The sequence below is a fragment of the Mirounga leonina genome, unplaced genomic scaffold (assembly GCF_011800145.1).
Source record: "Mirounga leonina isolate KUSES-001 unplaced genomic scaffold, KU_Mleo_1.0 Mir_200, whole genome shotgun sequence".
NCBI classification, from domain to species: Eukaryota; Metazoa; Chordata; class Mammalia; order Carnivora; family Phocidae; genus Mirounga; species Mirounga leonina.
This window is the reverse complement of record NW_023270503.1, coordinates 1,750,873-1,768,435: the sequence shown is the minus strand read 5'-3', so window position 1 is coordinate 1,768,435 and position 17,563 is coordinate 1,750,873. Positions and strand designations below refer to the sequence as shown.

At 40.3% G+C, this 17,563-nt stretch overlaps 1 protein-coding gene across 1 annotated transcript in view; it reads left to right on the top strand.

Annotated features, from left to right (window-relative positions):
• Positions 1-17,563, top strand: part of RPA1 (replication protein A1) — a 74,689-nt gene that overhangs the window by 41,171 nt on the left and 15,955 nt on the right. The window contains exons 6-10 of the mRNA XM_035027565.1: positions 9,204-9,296; positions 12,366-12,498; positions 14,484-14,586; positions 17,142-17,210; positions 17,361-17,553. Coding sequence (XP_034883456.1) covers positions 9,204-9,296; positions 12,366-12,498; positions 14,484-14,586; positions 17,142-17,210; positions 17,361-17,553 — 591 coding nt within the window. The remainder of the gene's footprint in view (positions 1-9,203; positions 9,297-12,365; positions 12,499-14,483; positions 14,587-17,141; positions 17,211-17,360; positions 17,554-17,563) is intronic.

The window sequence follows — 17,563 nt, the reverse complement described above, 5'->3', positions numbered from 1 at the left end:
TATGTTATTAATCTTTTGAGTTTTTAACCAATCTCATAGATGAAAACTGGGATCTCAGTGTAGTGTTTAATTTGTATTCTGAGCAAGATGAACATCCTTTTAAATGTTTGAGAGCTTTTTATTCTCTGAACTGACTGTTGTATTCTCCATTTTTATTTTGAGTTGTCTTTTTCTTCTCCATCTTGGAGAGTTCTTTAAAGAGTAGGGACATTAGTCCTTTGTCTCTGAGTTATGAGGGCTTTTTTACTTTGCTTATGGTGGCTTTTTGCTAGGTAGCAATTTTTTTGTTGTTGCTGTTTTTATGAAGTTGAATTTTCCAATCTTTTTTTTTTTTTAACGACTTTGGAGTTTTGAACCATTGTTAGAAAGGTCTTCCTTACTCTAAAGTTATTAGGGCATTCATCCATGTTTTATTCTAGTACTTACACGGTTTCATTTTTATATTTAAATCATCTATGTTGCTTCTGTCTTAAAATTGGTTTCTTGGTTTGTGGTGTTTGAGCTTCACTTTTCACATCATTTGGAATTTGTGAATTTTCTCTGCTCTCCTCAATTCACTGAAGATATCGTCTCTATGTGGGACATTTGTATATAGAGTGGCTATTCATTCTTATTGCTCTATATGATTTTTAGAAGTGGGAAGACTTGGTCATCGTTCTTCCTCCAGAAATGGAACCTTTTAGATTTTAATGTTTACCTACACAAAAGATAGTAGTTTGGTGCTTTAAATTGGAGAGGGAGAGCTGGAGCCTATTTAGGTAAAGTTCTAAAATCTTAAATGGAAACATTACATTTCTTTGCAGTAGTAAACTTTTGTTAAAAGGGGCACATTGGTTATCTTCTCAGCTTTCAGGACAAAGCAGTGGTTAGCATCTCTATGAAATCTTTGGATGCAGTAGGGTTGAGGGAGAGATGATTGTGCTCAGCTTTATCACCTTTGGCCAGATTTCTAATGTTTTTTTTTTATGTTGTATTTGATTGAGTGGTTGCTTTGGACATTTTGTGTTTCAGGTGCAAAAGTATTTGAGACAAAGATGGAGTTGAAAGGGTTGAAAGGTAATTATCGCTTGGGGTCAGAACTATAGAACTAGGGGAAAAAACTCCTTTGTCTCGATACTCCATTCCACTCGCTCTTTCCTTTCTTCAGAGTCTGTTAAAAGTGCAGAGGGGTGAGAGACGGTTTTGCTGTTCCGGATTATTTGCTATTGAATTTAATTGTAACTAGATCAATAATACTTTGTTACTTGGGCCATCATGGAAATAGCTTTGTTACAGTGGCTATTACCTTAAGGTGTATTTCACAGAAATGGTTTCTAATTGCCTATTGTGATGGCAAGTAAACTGTTACTAGTGAAGAGAGAAGTAAGGTTAGATTTGTATCCTCCCAGTACTTAACCCAGAACCTGTGACATATCAGGTGAGTGGTAAAAGTAATTGACTAAACCCAGCCGGGAAATAGGCAGAGGAATTCCAAAACGTGCACTGAAATTGTCTGGCGCTAGTACCACATTAAATACGGTACTTACAGAATTTCCCAGTGTGAGAAATAAAACTTCAGACACATTTCATGTTTCATATAATATTGGATGATTTTAAACTCCCATATCTACCACTATATATTTTTGTCATTATGTGTATCATTGCTATGTACCTACACTATTTCTAACAATGTTTTACTTAAATTTCTCATGAAAACTTAGTTATAATGTATTATTCATTATTGAAAGGTATTGGAATTTTTTTCAGCCTGATTCTGATCATTTTCTGCCAACGGGAATTTTTAATTATTGGATTGACTTTTATTGTAGTTGTTGTTAAGAAAGTACTTGCTAGTAGAAATTGAGTTTTTGTAACTCTGTATACTCCATGTCAGCTAATTTTTCTCAGCTGGTGGCTCACTTACCATTTTATATATATGTGTGTGTGTGTGTGTTTATATAGTTTTTAAAGATTTTATTTATTTGAGGGAGAACGTGCACACAAGTGAGAGAGCACAAGCAGGGAGAGCAGCAGAAGGAGAGGGAGAAGCAGATTCCCCACTGAGCGGGAAACCGGTGTGGGACTCAATCTCAGGAGATCATGACCCAAGCCTAAGGCAGCTGCTTTTTTTTTTTTTTTAAGATTTTATTTATTTATTTGACAGAGAAAGATATAGCGAGAGAGAGGGAACACAAGCAGGGGGAGTGGGAGAGGGAGAAGCAGGCTTCCCGCTGAGCAGGGAGCCCGATGCGGGGCTCAATCCCAGGACCCCAGGATCGTGACCTGAGCCGAAGGCAGATGCTTAACAACTGAGCCACCCAGGAACCACTATATATTAAAAAAAAAAAAATTTTTTTTAAGATTTTATTTATTTATTTGACAGAGAGAGTGAGAGTGAGACAGTGCAAGCACAAGCATGGGGAGCTGCAGGCAGAGGGAGAAGCAGGCTCCCCGATGAGCAATGCAGGACGCCACCCCAGGACCCTGGGATCATGACCCAAGCTGAAGGCAGATGCTTAACCGATTGAGCCACCCAGGCGTCCCTATATTTTTATTTTTTTTTTAAAGTAATCTCTATACCCCAATGTGGGTGGGGATCAAGCTCACAACCCTGAGATATAGAGTGGCATGCTCCACTGACTGAGCCAGCCTCACTTAATCAGTGTGAATGCAAGTAACTTGAGGAGCTAGAGTCTGTTTTTTTTTTTTTTTTAAGAAGATTTATTTATGTATTTGAAAGAAAGAGCACGATGTGAGGCAGGGGGAGGGGCAGAAGGAAAAGGGAAGCAGACTCCCCAGTGAGTGGGGAGCCTGATGCAGGGCTCCATCTCACCAACTTGAGATCATGATCCTAGCTGAAACCAAGAATCATACGCTCAACCGACTGAGCCACCCAGGCGTCCCTAGAGTCTGCTTTTAAATGTCCTATTTTCCCTGGTTCAGAGACAGTGATAGGACGCTAGCATAGAGCAAAAGAGTCTAAGAATTATGACCTTGATTCATCTTACTGAAATGGTTTCATTTGCAGGTGGCACAAAACAGAAGATTAGCCTTGGTTGACTCTCTGCATTACTGCTTTGGGGTACAATTTCAGTTTTTAGAAAGATTATCATTTAGCCATAGACTAATTTCAGGTTTCATGGTCAGCAGCTGTGTTGCAGTACATTAAATTGAAAGGCAGTTGTTGCTGTTTAGAATGCACTAGGACTTCTGTCGTCCATTTGGTTTCAGTACTGTTTCTTGTCTCCTGCGCCAGCTTTGCAGGTATGGTCCAGGGCAGCAGTTAAGGATTGCTCTCATAAATGAATGGATCAGTAACTTTCCTGACTACTAGGTATTATGGTTATTAGTTATGTTCTATGTAACTAGAATTTTATCTGCCAGAATTGGTTGCTTACAATTAAAAATTAATTAGATTGTGGTGAAGTCGATGGATGTAGTTAGACAAACCTGGTTAAGACTAGGTTCTGCCTCCTCCTAGCTGTGTATGACTTTGGGCAAGTTACGTGACCTCTTTAACCCAGTTTTCTCATCTGTTAAATGAACATAATAATACTGTCTTTGTCATAGGCCTGAAGATTAAATGGAATAATGCACTTAACCTTGTACCTAGTGCATAGTAAGCACACAAAGATTGGTAGCTGTTATAAACATATCTGTTATATGGTCTAATTGGTTTCTTGTTAAATATACTGTGCTTCATCGAGTCTGAGAATCCAATGATTGTAATAGACTGTACCATTATATTATGTACTGATAAGAAATTATAACACATAGATCACCTATTAGATTTTATCTGGGACCTGCAGTTTGGCTTTGGGATTAATCACCTGTGGATTTGATTCCTGACAGATCCCTTGCTGTCCACCCTTTACTCTCTCCCCTGGTTCTCAACCTCTCAGCAAGTTCAAATCAGCCATTCTATTTAGCTCCCGGGGAATTGTTTTGTACCTGCCTCCTTACTAATCTACCTTAGTGTAAAAAATGTACATACTGTCAATTTATTATTAAAAGAAATACACTTTAGGGATGCCTGGCTGGCTCAGTTGATAGAACATACAGCTCTTGATCTTGGGGTTCTGAGTTTGAGCCCCATGTTGGGTCTAGAGCTTACTTTTAAAAAAAGAAAAAGAAGAAACAAATAAACTTTGTTGTGCTAACATAACTGCTCTAGCTTCTTGTGTACCATAGTTCTATGTAGCTTCAGATTTAGTACCTGTGATGAACAGACATACAAGACATTTATTATACTTTTTACCAAAGGGAGTTACCATTGTACTACTTTTGTGTAAAACTTGTCATCCCCCTTGCCCCAACTTTTTTTTTTTTTTAATTATTTTCCCTTTTTTGGTAAATAAACAACACTTGGCTCTTAAGGAATAAACTCTCAACCCAAGCCCCTTGTTCTCACAAGAGAACTGTTACGGGGCAGGGATTTGGGCTTCAGTTCTTATCCTCACTACAAACAAGATTTTGCTTTAAATAGCAGTTAATTGCACTTGTCCCAAATCAAAATATTCCAGAATTTTTAAAGATTTTATTTATTTTATTTTAGAGAGCACGAGCAGGGGGAGGGGGAGAAGGGGAGAGAAAGAGGCAGACTCCCCTCCCAGGCACCCCTTGATGGTTACCTTTAAATGATGGCTTTTTAAACACACACTAAAAGTCTGATTGATACTTTTTTTTTTTTTTAAGATATTATTTTGTAGGGAGGGGCAGGGGAGATGGAGAGAAAATCTTAAGCAGTCTCCACACCCAGCGCTGAGCCTGATGCAGGCTCTATATCATGACCTGTGCTAAAACCAAGAGTCAGACGGTTAATGGACCACGCCACACAGGCACCCCTCCAAAATTTTTAAATAGAGTACTTTGTTCTCTGGGTACATGTTTTTCCCCCTTATTTCAACTGTTTGGAAGTATTTTATATTTGGGTAAGGTGTCTAGCTATGCAGTTTGCATTTCTCTGTATTTTTTTTCTTATCCTTATTGGAAATGGGGGTGAACAACTTATATACCAAACTGGTATTTGAAAGAAGTGTGTATAAGGCATATGGTAAAAATGGAGTTGGGAGAGAAAAGATTTGATAGATTTTTAGCAACTGCAAATGAAGTGAGAGTGTGTGGGTGTGGGTGTGTATAGCATTATTTTTTTTATTTTTTTTATTTTTTAAATTACCTAAATGTAGACTAGCAGACATTTAAACATGAGTAATTAGGATTTTTATATGTGTTCAGCCTGGAGTTTCTGAACAAAGACCAGCTGAGCCCCTCTTAGTACTCATAGATATTTCTCCAGCAGCCATTACCCTAGTTTAGTTAAGTAACCAACAGTATTTTGTGTAGTGTTGTTTGCTTTTTAATTAAAAATCCCCAACACCAAAGACAGAAAGAAATTACAATACATTCATTTTAACTCATATATTAAAATGTCAAAAAATGTTCAACCTAGAACAGGTAAATAGGCAAGTTATGTTACTGAAAATTGTGGTAAAATACTCAACAAAATTTACATCTTAATCATTTTTAAGTGTGTAGTTTGGTGGCATCGAGTACATTCAAATTGTTGTACAACTATCACCACCATCCATCTCCAGAACTTTTTTTGTTTGTTTGTTTGTTTGTTTGAAGATTTTATTGATAAGTAATCTCCGCATCCAGTGTGGAGCCTGAGCTCACAAGCTGAGATCATGAGTTGTGTGTCCCACTGACACAGCCCGGCGTTACCTCAAACTCTCTCTGCCCGTTAAACCATAACTCCCCATTCCCTACTCCTGCCAGTCCCTAGTAACCATGTTCTGTTTTCTGTCACTGTAATTTGATTACTCTAGGTACCTCATAAAGGTTAGTTATGTTTTTATAGAAATTAAATGTTAAGTGGTCAGCACGATCCTATGTGCTGTTCAGCAAGAAGCAGGCATGATAATGAGGCCATGACTTTAGATATGTTTGAGACCGTGGAACTGGAGTGGAGTGGGGTTTGTATATTTTTATGGCTTCGTCTTTAAATGTTTAAATCTTTTGAGTCTTCTGAATATATTTCATGAAGCAAGTAAGAATAGTTGTTTTTTTTTTTTTTAAGATTTTATTTATTTATTTGAGACAGAGAATGAGAGACAGAGAGCATGAGAGGGAGGAGGGTCAGAGGGTGAAGCAGACTCCCTGCCGAGCAGGGAGCCCGATGCGGGACTCGATCCCGGGACTCCAGGATCATGACCTGAGCCGAAGGCAGTCGCTTAACCAACTGAGCCACCCAGGCGCCCGCAAGTAAGAATAGTTTTATTTTTTTCCAGTTACTTAGCCCCAATACTGTTTACTGAGCAACTCAGTTTTTCCCTACTGATTTAAGAAAAGGTTTACTTTAAAATTTCAATGTTGGGCGCCTGGGTGGCTCAGTCAGTTAAGCAGCTGCCTTCAGCTCAGGTCATGTTTCCAGGGTCCTGGGATCAAGTCCCACATTGGGCTCCACACTTAGTGTGGAATCTGCTTGAGATTCTCTCTCTCTCCCTCTGCCCCTCCTGCTCATGCATGTCCTTGCTCATTCTTTGTCAAATAAATGAATCTTAAAAAAAATATACATATACCAACAGCATTTTTCATAGAGCTAGGGCAGATAATCCTAAAATTTGTATGGAATATTTACAAAAGACCCTGAATAGCTAGAGCAATCTTGAAAAAGAAAAACAAAACTGGAAGTATCACAATTCCAGACTTCAAGTTATATTACAGATCATAGAAGCCAAGGAAGTATGGTACTGGCACAAAAATAGACACACAGATCAATGGAACAGAATAGAAAACCCAGGAATAAACCCACAATTTATGTGATCAATTAATCTTTAACAAGGGAGGAAAGAATATACAATGGGAAAAAGACCGTCTCTTCAACAAATGGTGTGGGGGAAACTGGACAGCTCCGTGCAAAAGAATGAAACTGGACCACTTTCTTAACACCATACACAAAAATAAACTCAAAGTTGATTAAAGACCTAAATGTAAGAGCTGAAACCATAAAAATCCTAGAAGAGAGCATAGGTAGTAATTTCTTTGACATTGGCCGTAGCAGCATCTTTCTAGATATGTTTCCTGAGGCAAGGGAAATAAAAGCAAAAATAAACTATTGGGACTACATCAAAATAAAAAGCTTATGCACAGCAGAGGAAACAGTCAACAAAACCAAAAGGCAACCTACAGAATGGGAGAAGATATTTACAAATGACATGTCTGATAAAGGCTTAGCATCCAAAATATATAAAGAACTAATACAATTCAACACCCCAAAAACAAATAATCCAGTTAAAAAATGGGCAGCAGATATGAACAGACATTTCTTCAAAGATATACAAATGGCCAACAGACACAATGAAAGATGCTCAACATCGCTCATCGTCAGGGAAATGCAACTCAAAACTACAGTGAGATATCACCTCACACCTACACCCGTCAGAATGGCTAAAACGAACAACACAAGCAACAACAAGTGTTGGTGAGGTTGCCCTGTTGGTGGGAATGCAAACTGGTGCAGCCACCGTGGAAAACAGTATGGAGTTTCCTCAAAAAGTTAAAAATAGAACAACCTTAGGATCCAGTAATAGCATTACTGGGTATTTACCCCAAAAATACAAAAACTTGAATTCAAAAGAATACATGCAACCCATGTTTATTGCAGCATTATTTACAATAGCCAAATTATGGAAGCAGTCCAAGTGTCCATTGATAGATAAATGCATAAAGAAGATATGTTACACATATACAATGTAGTATTATTCAGCCGTAAAAAGAGATTGAAATCTTGCCATTTGCAACAACACGGATGGAACTAGAGGGTATTTGTGCTAAGTGAAATAAGTTAGAGAAAGACAGATACCATATGATTTCATTCATATGTGAAATTTAAGAAAGAAAACAAATGAACAAAGGAAAAAGAGAGAAGCCAAGAAACAGACCCTTAACTCTAGAGAACAAACTAATGGTGACCAGGTGGGAGGTGGGAGGTGGGATGTGTGAAATTGGGGATTAAAGATAATAAAATTAGGGTCTTAATTTTTCTCCCCATAGGAAGAACTAAAGAATAAGCAATTCTGTTTTAGCCTTTTTAATTTTATGCTAAATTTATTTTACTCTAATAGCACAGTTAATTCTCATTTTGTTGTATTAAGAGAAATATTGGCAGAAGGAAATGAAGGCAGTGTGTAAGAGGCCCATTTGAGTGAGGGCCTTGGGAAACCCAGCAGGAATAAGCCTCGTGGTGGAGAAGGCAGAGACAAGGTGGCAGGCAGGGAGCCTTTCCAGCAGGGCTCACCATTTTTGTTTGTAGGACTTTCTAGGAAATCTTTTTGAGCTGTATTTGAGTGCTGCAGGCGCTCTTGGTGAGCAGCCTAGATTAGGTTTAGTGCCCCCCACAAAGGCAAAATCAAATGCCATAAACCTATTGTTTTTTTAATTAGGTGTATTTTGCAGCTTTAATGTTCTTCAACTCATAAACATTTGTAGAAAGGGTGAGGGGCAAATAAATAGTCTCGTGGTATGGCACTTATTCTCTGCCTGAGACACCTGTTCCTTCCCCCCCTTCCTTTTAATCTTCCTGTTTCCTTGCCACCTGCTTCTGAACTCCATCCCGTCCCTCCCCGCTGGGACAGTGCGCTAGCACTTCACGGTACCCAAGGCTCTTTCAACTCTTATTTCCCACCAACTGTCAGTTGAGAAATAAGGTTGCTTTGTTTGGGAGGGAAAGGGTAGAATCCTTTCTGAATGTCTCCTTTTCCTTTGAAGCAGGAGCACTTCAGAGACAATTGAACGGCTTTTAGGTTTTTCTTACCACCCAGCTTTTTCTTCTGAGAGATCCTGCCGTGAACACGGTTCTGTTGATGACATCGATTTGTTGCTATGGAAATAGTGGTAATGTCACAGATTCAGCCCAGTGACTTGACTTCAGGTTCATGCAGGAGAAATGCGCAAGGCTTTAGGGGAGAACCTCATTAAAACTGAAGGCTATCAATTATAAGCAGGTGAAAGGTAAATGGAGCCAACCTTTTATATAATGAAAACAGAGGTGAACCCCTGGCTGATTGACTGCATGCAGTTGAATACCCCAGCATGAATTCTGACCCATGAGAGTCTTTGACAAAATAAAACATTTACACTTTCTCAGAGTATTTCTTCTACCTAAGTTTAAATCTTTTAACCTGCATTATTTGCACTAAAATTGTCTTTGTTTTGATCCTCAGGACATGGGCAGCAGCAGATAGTTCCTTCCTCAGGCTCAGCGGCCAACCCACCAGCCAACAAGCTCCAGCAGCAGAATGGGAGCTCAGCAATGGGTAAATGGCCACATGAGGACATGTGCTAATTATATGTATCAGGCTTCTGAATAATGTTTTGAAATGTAATCTGGGACTAAAGGGAATTTTCAAAATGCTGTTCATGACTGTTGCTTCTTGCAAAGGAGAAGTCCAGTTCTCATTGTAAAGTGTGTGATTGAACAAATGATTAAAGATAGTCTTTTAAAGATACTTAATATGCTTATTTTTATCAGGATGATATACTGTTCTCTGTTAATAATAGTTTATCTGGTACTTTCTCACATCTTAGGTTTTACACTCTTGACTTTGTGAATTTACATACCTTTTAAATTCTCGCCTTTTAACTATTTGGAATCCACTTGTCTTTCTCCAAGTTTCCCATTTCGGGTTCTCATCGGAATTTATCTTAACGTGAAGATGGTATCATTTATATTGGTCATAGGTTCTGCTTCCCAGTCTCATGGATGAGAAGTAGTTTTCCCTTTAACGCTCTCTGCAGTAGGTCCTGAGAGGCTATAATGGAACCATTTTGTTTACTTTCTGGCCTTCGCTTTAGGAATTACTATTGAAAATGATGATTTGGGTTGGATTTATTTTTAGAGGTTGGATTTATTTTTAGAGGTTGTTTTTTCTGTCACAGCTTCTTATACTCCACCTCTTCCCCTCCCCTCAACTATTAATTGCTAATTTTGAATGCTGAGATTTTAAGAAAGGCAAAGTTAAGATGTCACTAATATTGTTGTGAAACTTCCAGGACATGGGACTTTTTCCCCATTGGTCTTTGATATTTTTATCTACCTTGCAATATCTGTACCTTCTATCTATCTCCCTTTATAAGTGGATCTATTGATTTTATTTTTTTAAAGATTTTATTTATTTAAGAGAAAGAGTGAGAGAGAGAGAGAGCGAGATTGAGAGAGAACACAAGCAAGGGGGAGGGGCAGAGGGAGAAGCAGGCTCCCTGCTGAGCAGGGAGCCCGACTCAGGGCTCAATTCCAGGACCCCGGGATCATGACCTGAGCCGAAGGCAGACGCTTAATGACTGAGCCACCTAGGCGTCCCATAAGTGGATCTATTTATACACAACTCGCAAATTATGTACTTTGAAGGAGGTCATGGAATAGATTTAGTATCTAAGATGGTAAATAATCTAATAGTCACTTCCTTAGGCTGAACTACAGATAGTATGTTATTCTTCTCCCTCCTCCCACAGATTTATTTTCCAAATTGTCTATCTTTGACTTATGTTAACATTTATTTTTAAAAATCAGTTAATGTTGTCTAAACACACATCAATTGGGTGGCGAAAGAAAAAAAGACTGGCTGTGTATTGAGGGGTAGCATGTGTGTGTGTGTTATATATAACTGTATTTTATAGAGAGTATTAGGTATGTATACACACATACATTCTTCAGAGTTCATGTGCTTCCTTGCATAATCTTGAGGCAATTATTACTGTTGTGTGTATAGTTCTCTCTTGACTCCCCAGTTAGAATAGAAAATGTTAAGATCCAGGACAGTCTATGTATAGTTTTTACTAAGTGCTACAAATACCTGGAATAGTGTCTTACAGGATGTAGAAACTCAGTAAAGAAATGCTGGGGGCGCCTGGGTGGCTCAGTCAGTTCAGTGTCTGCCTTCGGCTCAGGTCATGATCCCAGGGTCCTGGGATCGAGCCTCATATCGGGCTCCTTGCTCAGCCCGGGAGCCTGCTTCTCCCTCTGCCTGCCGCTCCCACTGCCTGCCGCTCCCCCTGCTTGTGCTGCTCACTCTCGCTCTCTCTCTCTCTCTGACAAATAAATAAATAAAATCTTTAAAAAAGAAAAAGAAATGCTGAATATGGTAGATTTACATTTCCAGCCAAATTCCATCCTAAAGAAATGCTTTGGTAGAGAAGATATGAAGTAATTGGACAAAATTATATTTTCTCAATTTGGAGGTTGAAACTTTATAGAAACTGTGCATATAAAGGAGCTCATGTGTTTATAGGCTTTAGTTACCTGCTCTTTCCAAGCACATGGTAGCTGCTCAGGCTTGGATAAAAAAGCAGAAGGGATCCTGGTGCCCAGCCGCCTAGTTGTCTTGAACCAAAAAGTGATTCATGTCCTTTGCTCCCAACTAAACCCAGTCCCATAGACTTCATTATAGACTTTTTAGTCCTGTAGATCTATTGAACACGGTGAGTTTTCTGAGGATGTTTTGAGGTAAAATATTTGTGATAGGTATCCTTCACCTCATATGGTTCATTCAGTATGTCCCTTACCTCCTAGCCTTTCCTTTTCCTTTTTTTTTAAGATTTTATTTATTTTTTCAACAGAGAGAGACAAAGTGAGAGAGGGAACATAAGCAGGGGGAGTGGGAGAGGGAGAAGCAGGCTTCCCACAGAGCAGGGAGCCCGATGTGGCAACTGAGCCACCCAGGCGCCCCTTGCTTTTTTTTCTTATGCATCTAGTGACTTGCTATCAGTTTTACGGTCAAGAAGGTTGGTTGATTTTCTCTGACCCATTATCTTGCCCATTGATACAAAGGACAGTTTAAGAAGGATGGGCCTCCGGGGTACCTGGGTGGCTCAGTTGGTTGGGCGTCTGCCTTCGGCTCAGGTCATGATCCCAGGATCCTGGGATCGAGGCTCACATTGGGCTCCCCACTCAGTGGGGAGTCTGCTTCTCCCTCTCCCTCTGCAGCTCCCCTTGCTCATGTGCTCTCTCTCTTTCTCTCTCTCTCTCTCACTCTCACTCTCTCTCTGTCAAATAAATAAATAGAATCTTTGGGGGGGTAAAAAAAGAAGGATGGGCCTCTGAAAGAGCATTGTCTATACTCAGTATAATTATTATCTTGACTTCAGTCAGAGCTTCAGTTAGCAAATGTAGTAAACTTCTGTGTGCCCAGGCCTTCATTCTCAGTTGCTTTTCTAGCCTCCTGTTTTGGTCTCTGATCTCCATATCTCTTGATTACTAAAAAGGAAAAACTTTGCTTCTCATTTTGTTTGATTTCACCAGCAACACCTCTGTCATTGAGAGTTAGTACAAAATTTATATAAAATTTACATAGAATAATGATGGTCCTTCTTTGTGTTTGTTTTTAAAGGTTCCACTGCATCTAAGACTTATGGTGCCTCAAAGACACTTGGAAAAGCTGGAGGTACCAGCTTCGTGAACAGTTCTGGAGGAACACAGGTCAAAGTGGTACCCATTGCCAGCCTCACCCCTTACCAATCCAAGTGAGTTATTCCATAGAGTAAGTTCAGAATGTGCCTACGATATGAGGTTAGAGGTTATTACGGGCTCTAGAGTTATTTATGTGTGAACGTCAGGGTTACCATACATAAAGTAAGTTTCATCTTTTTTTTTTTTTTTTAAGATTTTATTTATTTATTTGACAGAGAGAGAGACACAGTGAGAGAGGGAACACAAGCAGGGGGAGCGACAGGCGGAAGGAGAAGCAGGCTTCCCGCAGAGCAGGGAGCCCGATGCGGGGGTTCGATCCCAGGACCCTGAGATCATGACCTGAGCAGAAGGCAGATGCTTAATGACTGAGTCATCCAGGCGCCCCCATCTTTTTTTTTTCCTCCAGTGGGGGAAGAGGGTACAAATTGTGGCAAACTTCAACTCTCTCACCATAGAAGAATGGCAGGAAAAGCAATCTGCTATAGCCTATGGAGTTTCATTTGTTTTGAAAGAATTTGAATTGAAAAATATTTAATGCTTAAAGAATCCATTTATCGTCTTATGAGTAAAAATAAATATTTTTTGTAATTCAGAAGGTGTTTCATCTTCTCATGATATAAATAAGTGACTTTCAGTCTAAAAACTGTTACTATGATTTAGTAGACTAAGAGAATCTGTACTGTTTGTATAGCCACATTATTAATATACCCTGAACAGATACTTTCCATTAAAAGTTAATTGTAGGGGCGCCTGGGTGGCTCAGTCGGTTAAGCGGCTGCCTTCGGCTCAGGTCATGATCCCGGGGTCCTGGGATCGAGCCCCGTGTCGGGCTCCCTGCTCAGTGGAGAGTCTGCTTCTCCCTCTCCCTCTGCCTGCCTCTCTGCCTACTTGTGCTCTCTCTCTCTCTCTGTCGAATAAATAAATAAAATCTTTAAAAAAAAAAAAAAGTTAATTGTAGCAGTTAAAAATTAGCGAGTTCTGGGGCGCCTGGGTGGATCAGTCGTTAAGCGTCTGCCTTCGGCTGAGGTCATGGTCTGGGGGTCCTGGGATCGAGCCCCGCATTGGGCTCCCTGCTCGGCGGGAAGCCTGCTTCTCCCTCTCTCACTTCCCTGCTTGTGTTCCTGCTCTCACCGTGTCTCTCTCTGTCAAATAAATAAATAAAATCTTAAAAAAAAAAAAAAAAAATCAGTGAGTTCTCTTTCCAGAATTCTTTCAGATATGTTTTTATCTAATCTTCAATTTTTTGCAGTGCAGGGAAAATGAGTAAGGTAACTAATGTGCCCAACACTTGTGTTCAGTATGGGCCCCAGGACTGGGTATTGGATCTTGTACCTCCTTTTTTTTTTCTTTTTTAAGATTTTATTTATTTATTCGAGAGAGAGAGAGAGGGCATGCGAGGGAGAAGCAGACTCCCCGCTGAGCAGGGAGCCCGATGCGGCGGTTGATCCCAGGACCCTGGGATCATGACCTGAGCCGAAGGCAGACGCTTAACGACTGAGCCACCCAGGCGCCCCTTGTACCTCCTTTTTTTTTAAGTGGCCTCTGTCTGAGGTCATACTGCTTTAGCGTGTTTTCTTTTGGTGGCTTACCAATACCATGTCCCATAATTTTGTATTTATATATTCAAGGTGTGTCAGAATGGAGACAGAAGTTTGACACCAGTTTTATCAGTTCCCATAATTGAAAATAGTGGCAAAATATAATTGCTGGTATTACTGCATCGTCTAGCTTAGAACCTTTCATTAAGGGGATACCGTTGCCTTGGTGATGCTTTTTGGAGAAGGGAGAGAGTTTATAAATTTACTAATTTGACAGGAGAATGAGTTAGTGTTAAATCATCTTGTATGTTTTACTACTTGCTTATTCTACAAACTGTCAAACCTGTATGTCATCTTGGGGTTTTAATTAGCTGGACTAAAATACAGCTTACATTGAAAAATGGAATATGCATAAGAAAGGCTATAGGAAGATGAAGGGAACCTTTTAGATCTGTCCCAGGTAAGCCTCTGAGCACTAATATAATCTATTTGATTTTTAGGTGGACTATCTGTGCTCGAGTTACCAACAAAAGTCAGATCCGTACCTGGAGCAATTCCCGAGGGGAAGGGAAGCTTTTCTCCATAGAACTAGTTGATGAAAGTGTGAGTATTTGTCAAGTGGGCAGATAGGAGCAGTCTGAGAAACAGGCCTGTGTGATGAAAAACCGGAGTAGGCCAAAAATAAACATGATTGTTACTATTGTCTTTCCTTTTTTATAGTCTTTTGATGCTGTCTAGGAGCAAAGGGTTAAAGGTCTTTTTTTTCTTCCCAGAGGGGGTTGTGTGGGGGGAGGGGGAGAGAGAATCTTAAGCAGGCTCCACACCCGGTTTGGAGCCTGACGTGGGGCTCAGTCTCTCATCCCTGAGATCATGACCTGAGCTGAAATCAAGAGTCGGATGCTTAACCAACTGAGCTTGCCAGGTGCCCCAAAGGGTTAAAGGTCTTAAATAAAATCCTTTTATTTTATGTTATGTTATTTTTTAAAAAAATTTTCTTTTAAAGATTTTATTTATTTGACAGAGAGACACAGCGAGAGAGGGAACACAAGCAGGGGCAGAGGGAGAGGGAGAAGCAGGCCTCCCGCCGAGCAGCGAGCCCGATGTGGGGCTGGATCCCAGGACCCTGGGATCATGACCTGAACCGAAGGCAGACGCTTAACAACTGAGCCACCCAGGCGCCCAAAAAAATTTTTTTTAATTTATTTATTCTTTTTAAGTAGGCTCCGTGCCCAAAGTGCACCTTGGACTCATGACCCTGAGATCAACAGTCACATACTCAGGGCGCCTGGCTGGCTCAGTAGGTAGAACATGTGACTCTGTTGACTCTCTCTCTCTCTCTTTTAAGATTTGTTTACTTGAGAGAAGGAGCACATGAGTTGCAGGGGAGGTGCAGAGGGAAAGGGAGAGAATCTCAGTCTTCCCACTGAGTGCGGAGTCTGACTCAGGGCTTGGTGTCACAGCCCTGAGATCATGATCCTGAGATCATAACCTGAGTCGAAACCAAGAGTCAGACATTCAACTGGCTAAGCCACCCAGGCACCCCTAGAGCATGGGACTCTTGATCTCTCGGGGTTGTGAGTTCGAGCTCCATGTTGGGTGTGGAAATTACTTAAACAAACAAAATTTTTAACAACAACGACAAAAAAGAGTCGCATACTCTACCAACTGAGCCAACCAGGCACCCCTAAAATCCTTGATGTTAATGATTTTATTTCTGAGAGTCACACACTCTACCAACTAAGCCAGTCACGCGCCCCTGAAATCCTTGATTTTATTTTATTTTTTTAATTTAATTTTTTTTTATATGACAGAGAGAGACACAGCGAGAGAGGGAACACAAGCAGGGGGAGTGGAGGAGGGAGAAGCAGGCTTCCCGCGGAGCAGGGAGCCCGATGCGGGGCTCGATCCCAGGACCCTGGGATCATGACCCAAGCCGAAGGCAGACGCCCAACCATCTGAGCCACCCAGGCGCCCCTGAAATCCTTGATTTTAAATGAAAGCATTTGTAGCAGTAGAAATTAGTTTTCAAATGTTTGAGCATCCTCATGAGCAAGAGAAACCAGAGACACTCTGTCTGACCTGTTTGCAGGCTAAATTGAAGCTGTGAGGAGTGATGTCTGCTTATGAGCAAAGTGTTGTTTTTCACAGCAGAAAGCATGCACCAGCCGCCTTGAGAAGTGAACAGTTTTGTGGGAGATGGATTCTGCCTGTGTAGACTCTATGCTTTACTTAAACAAAACCAAACCGTGATGAAGAGACAAAAAATCCACAATGTGGAATCTCGGCAGTCTTGTTAGCCATTTCTCTGTTAGTTTTGTTTATAATTCCTGATATGTACTTGATACATTGTTTTCAAGCTGCTGCGTATTTCCTATTGGCTCAGACTTCTGAGCAGGCAGAAAAAAAATAGGTGGTTTGTTTTTGGAAGATGGACTGATACCCCAAATATATTGACTCTATGGTGGCAGAATCTATATCAGAACCTAATTTTTTACCAGATTATCGGTCTAATCTGTCAGTTGGCTAAAATTTCAGCCCTTTAAGTTTCTTATTCATATGAAGTTTGTTTTTGTTTTAAGTAATCTCTACACCCAACGTGGGGCTTGAACTTACAACCCTGAGATCAAGAGTCGCATGCGCCCCTAACTGAGCCAGCCAGCCTCCCCCGTCTGTAGTATTTTGACTGATGGAAAAGTAAAAGTGAAAATCAAATTACAAGCAACTTGAAAACATGATGTATTACAACATTTTGGCAGTGACTCCCAAATATGATGTAATTCCTTGCTTGGTAGGAGCGTGAGGGCAGCTGGTGAATCATTTGGCTCATCACACTTCCTTGTGGGCTTCATTTGTGTCACTCAGTGTTCAGAATTTATTTTTGTTATCAGAATATTAAAATCATTAGGTTTCTTGTGTTTTTTTGTTTGCTTTTTTTTTTTTAGGTCTCTAACTTGAGGTTAATAAAACACCACAGCAGGATCAGCTAGTTAAACCTAGGTTGTTCCATTGTGAATAACTTGAATATGTGACTATAAAATGTGTGTTTCTGGGGTGTCCGTAGCTCTCACACATTCCGTTTGTGCCTGTGTGACTGCCTTAAAGATCAGGGGTAAAATTTGATAAGCACAATTCTGACCTGCTCTTGCATGCTTCTGCAGGGTGAAATCAGAGCTACTGCTTTCAATGAGCAAGTGGACAAGTTCTTTCCCCTTATCGACATGAACAAGGTAGGGTAGTGTTACGTTGAGAACTGAAACCATTGAGTGGTACCGGGAGGAGGGAGGGATCTCTCTTCCATTGGAGAACTGCGTGGTGGTAAGGAGTTGTTTGTTGAATCTGATAGACTACCCACATTCCATGGCTTGCCTCTTTTGCAGGTCTATTATATCTCTAAAGGCATCCTGAAGATTGCTAACAAACAGTTCACAGCTGTTAAAAATGACTATGAGATGACCTTCAACAATGAGACTTCTGTCATGCCCTGTGAACATGGTCATCATTTACCTACAGTTCAGTTTGATTTCACAGGGATTAGTGACCTGGAGAACAAGCCTAAAGACTCACTTATAGGTAAGTCTGT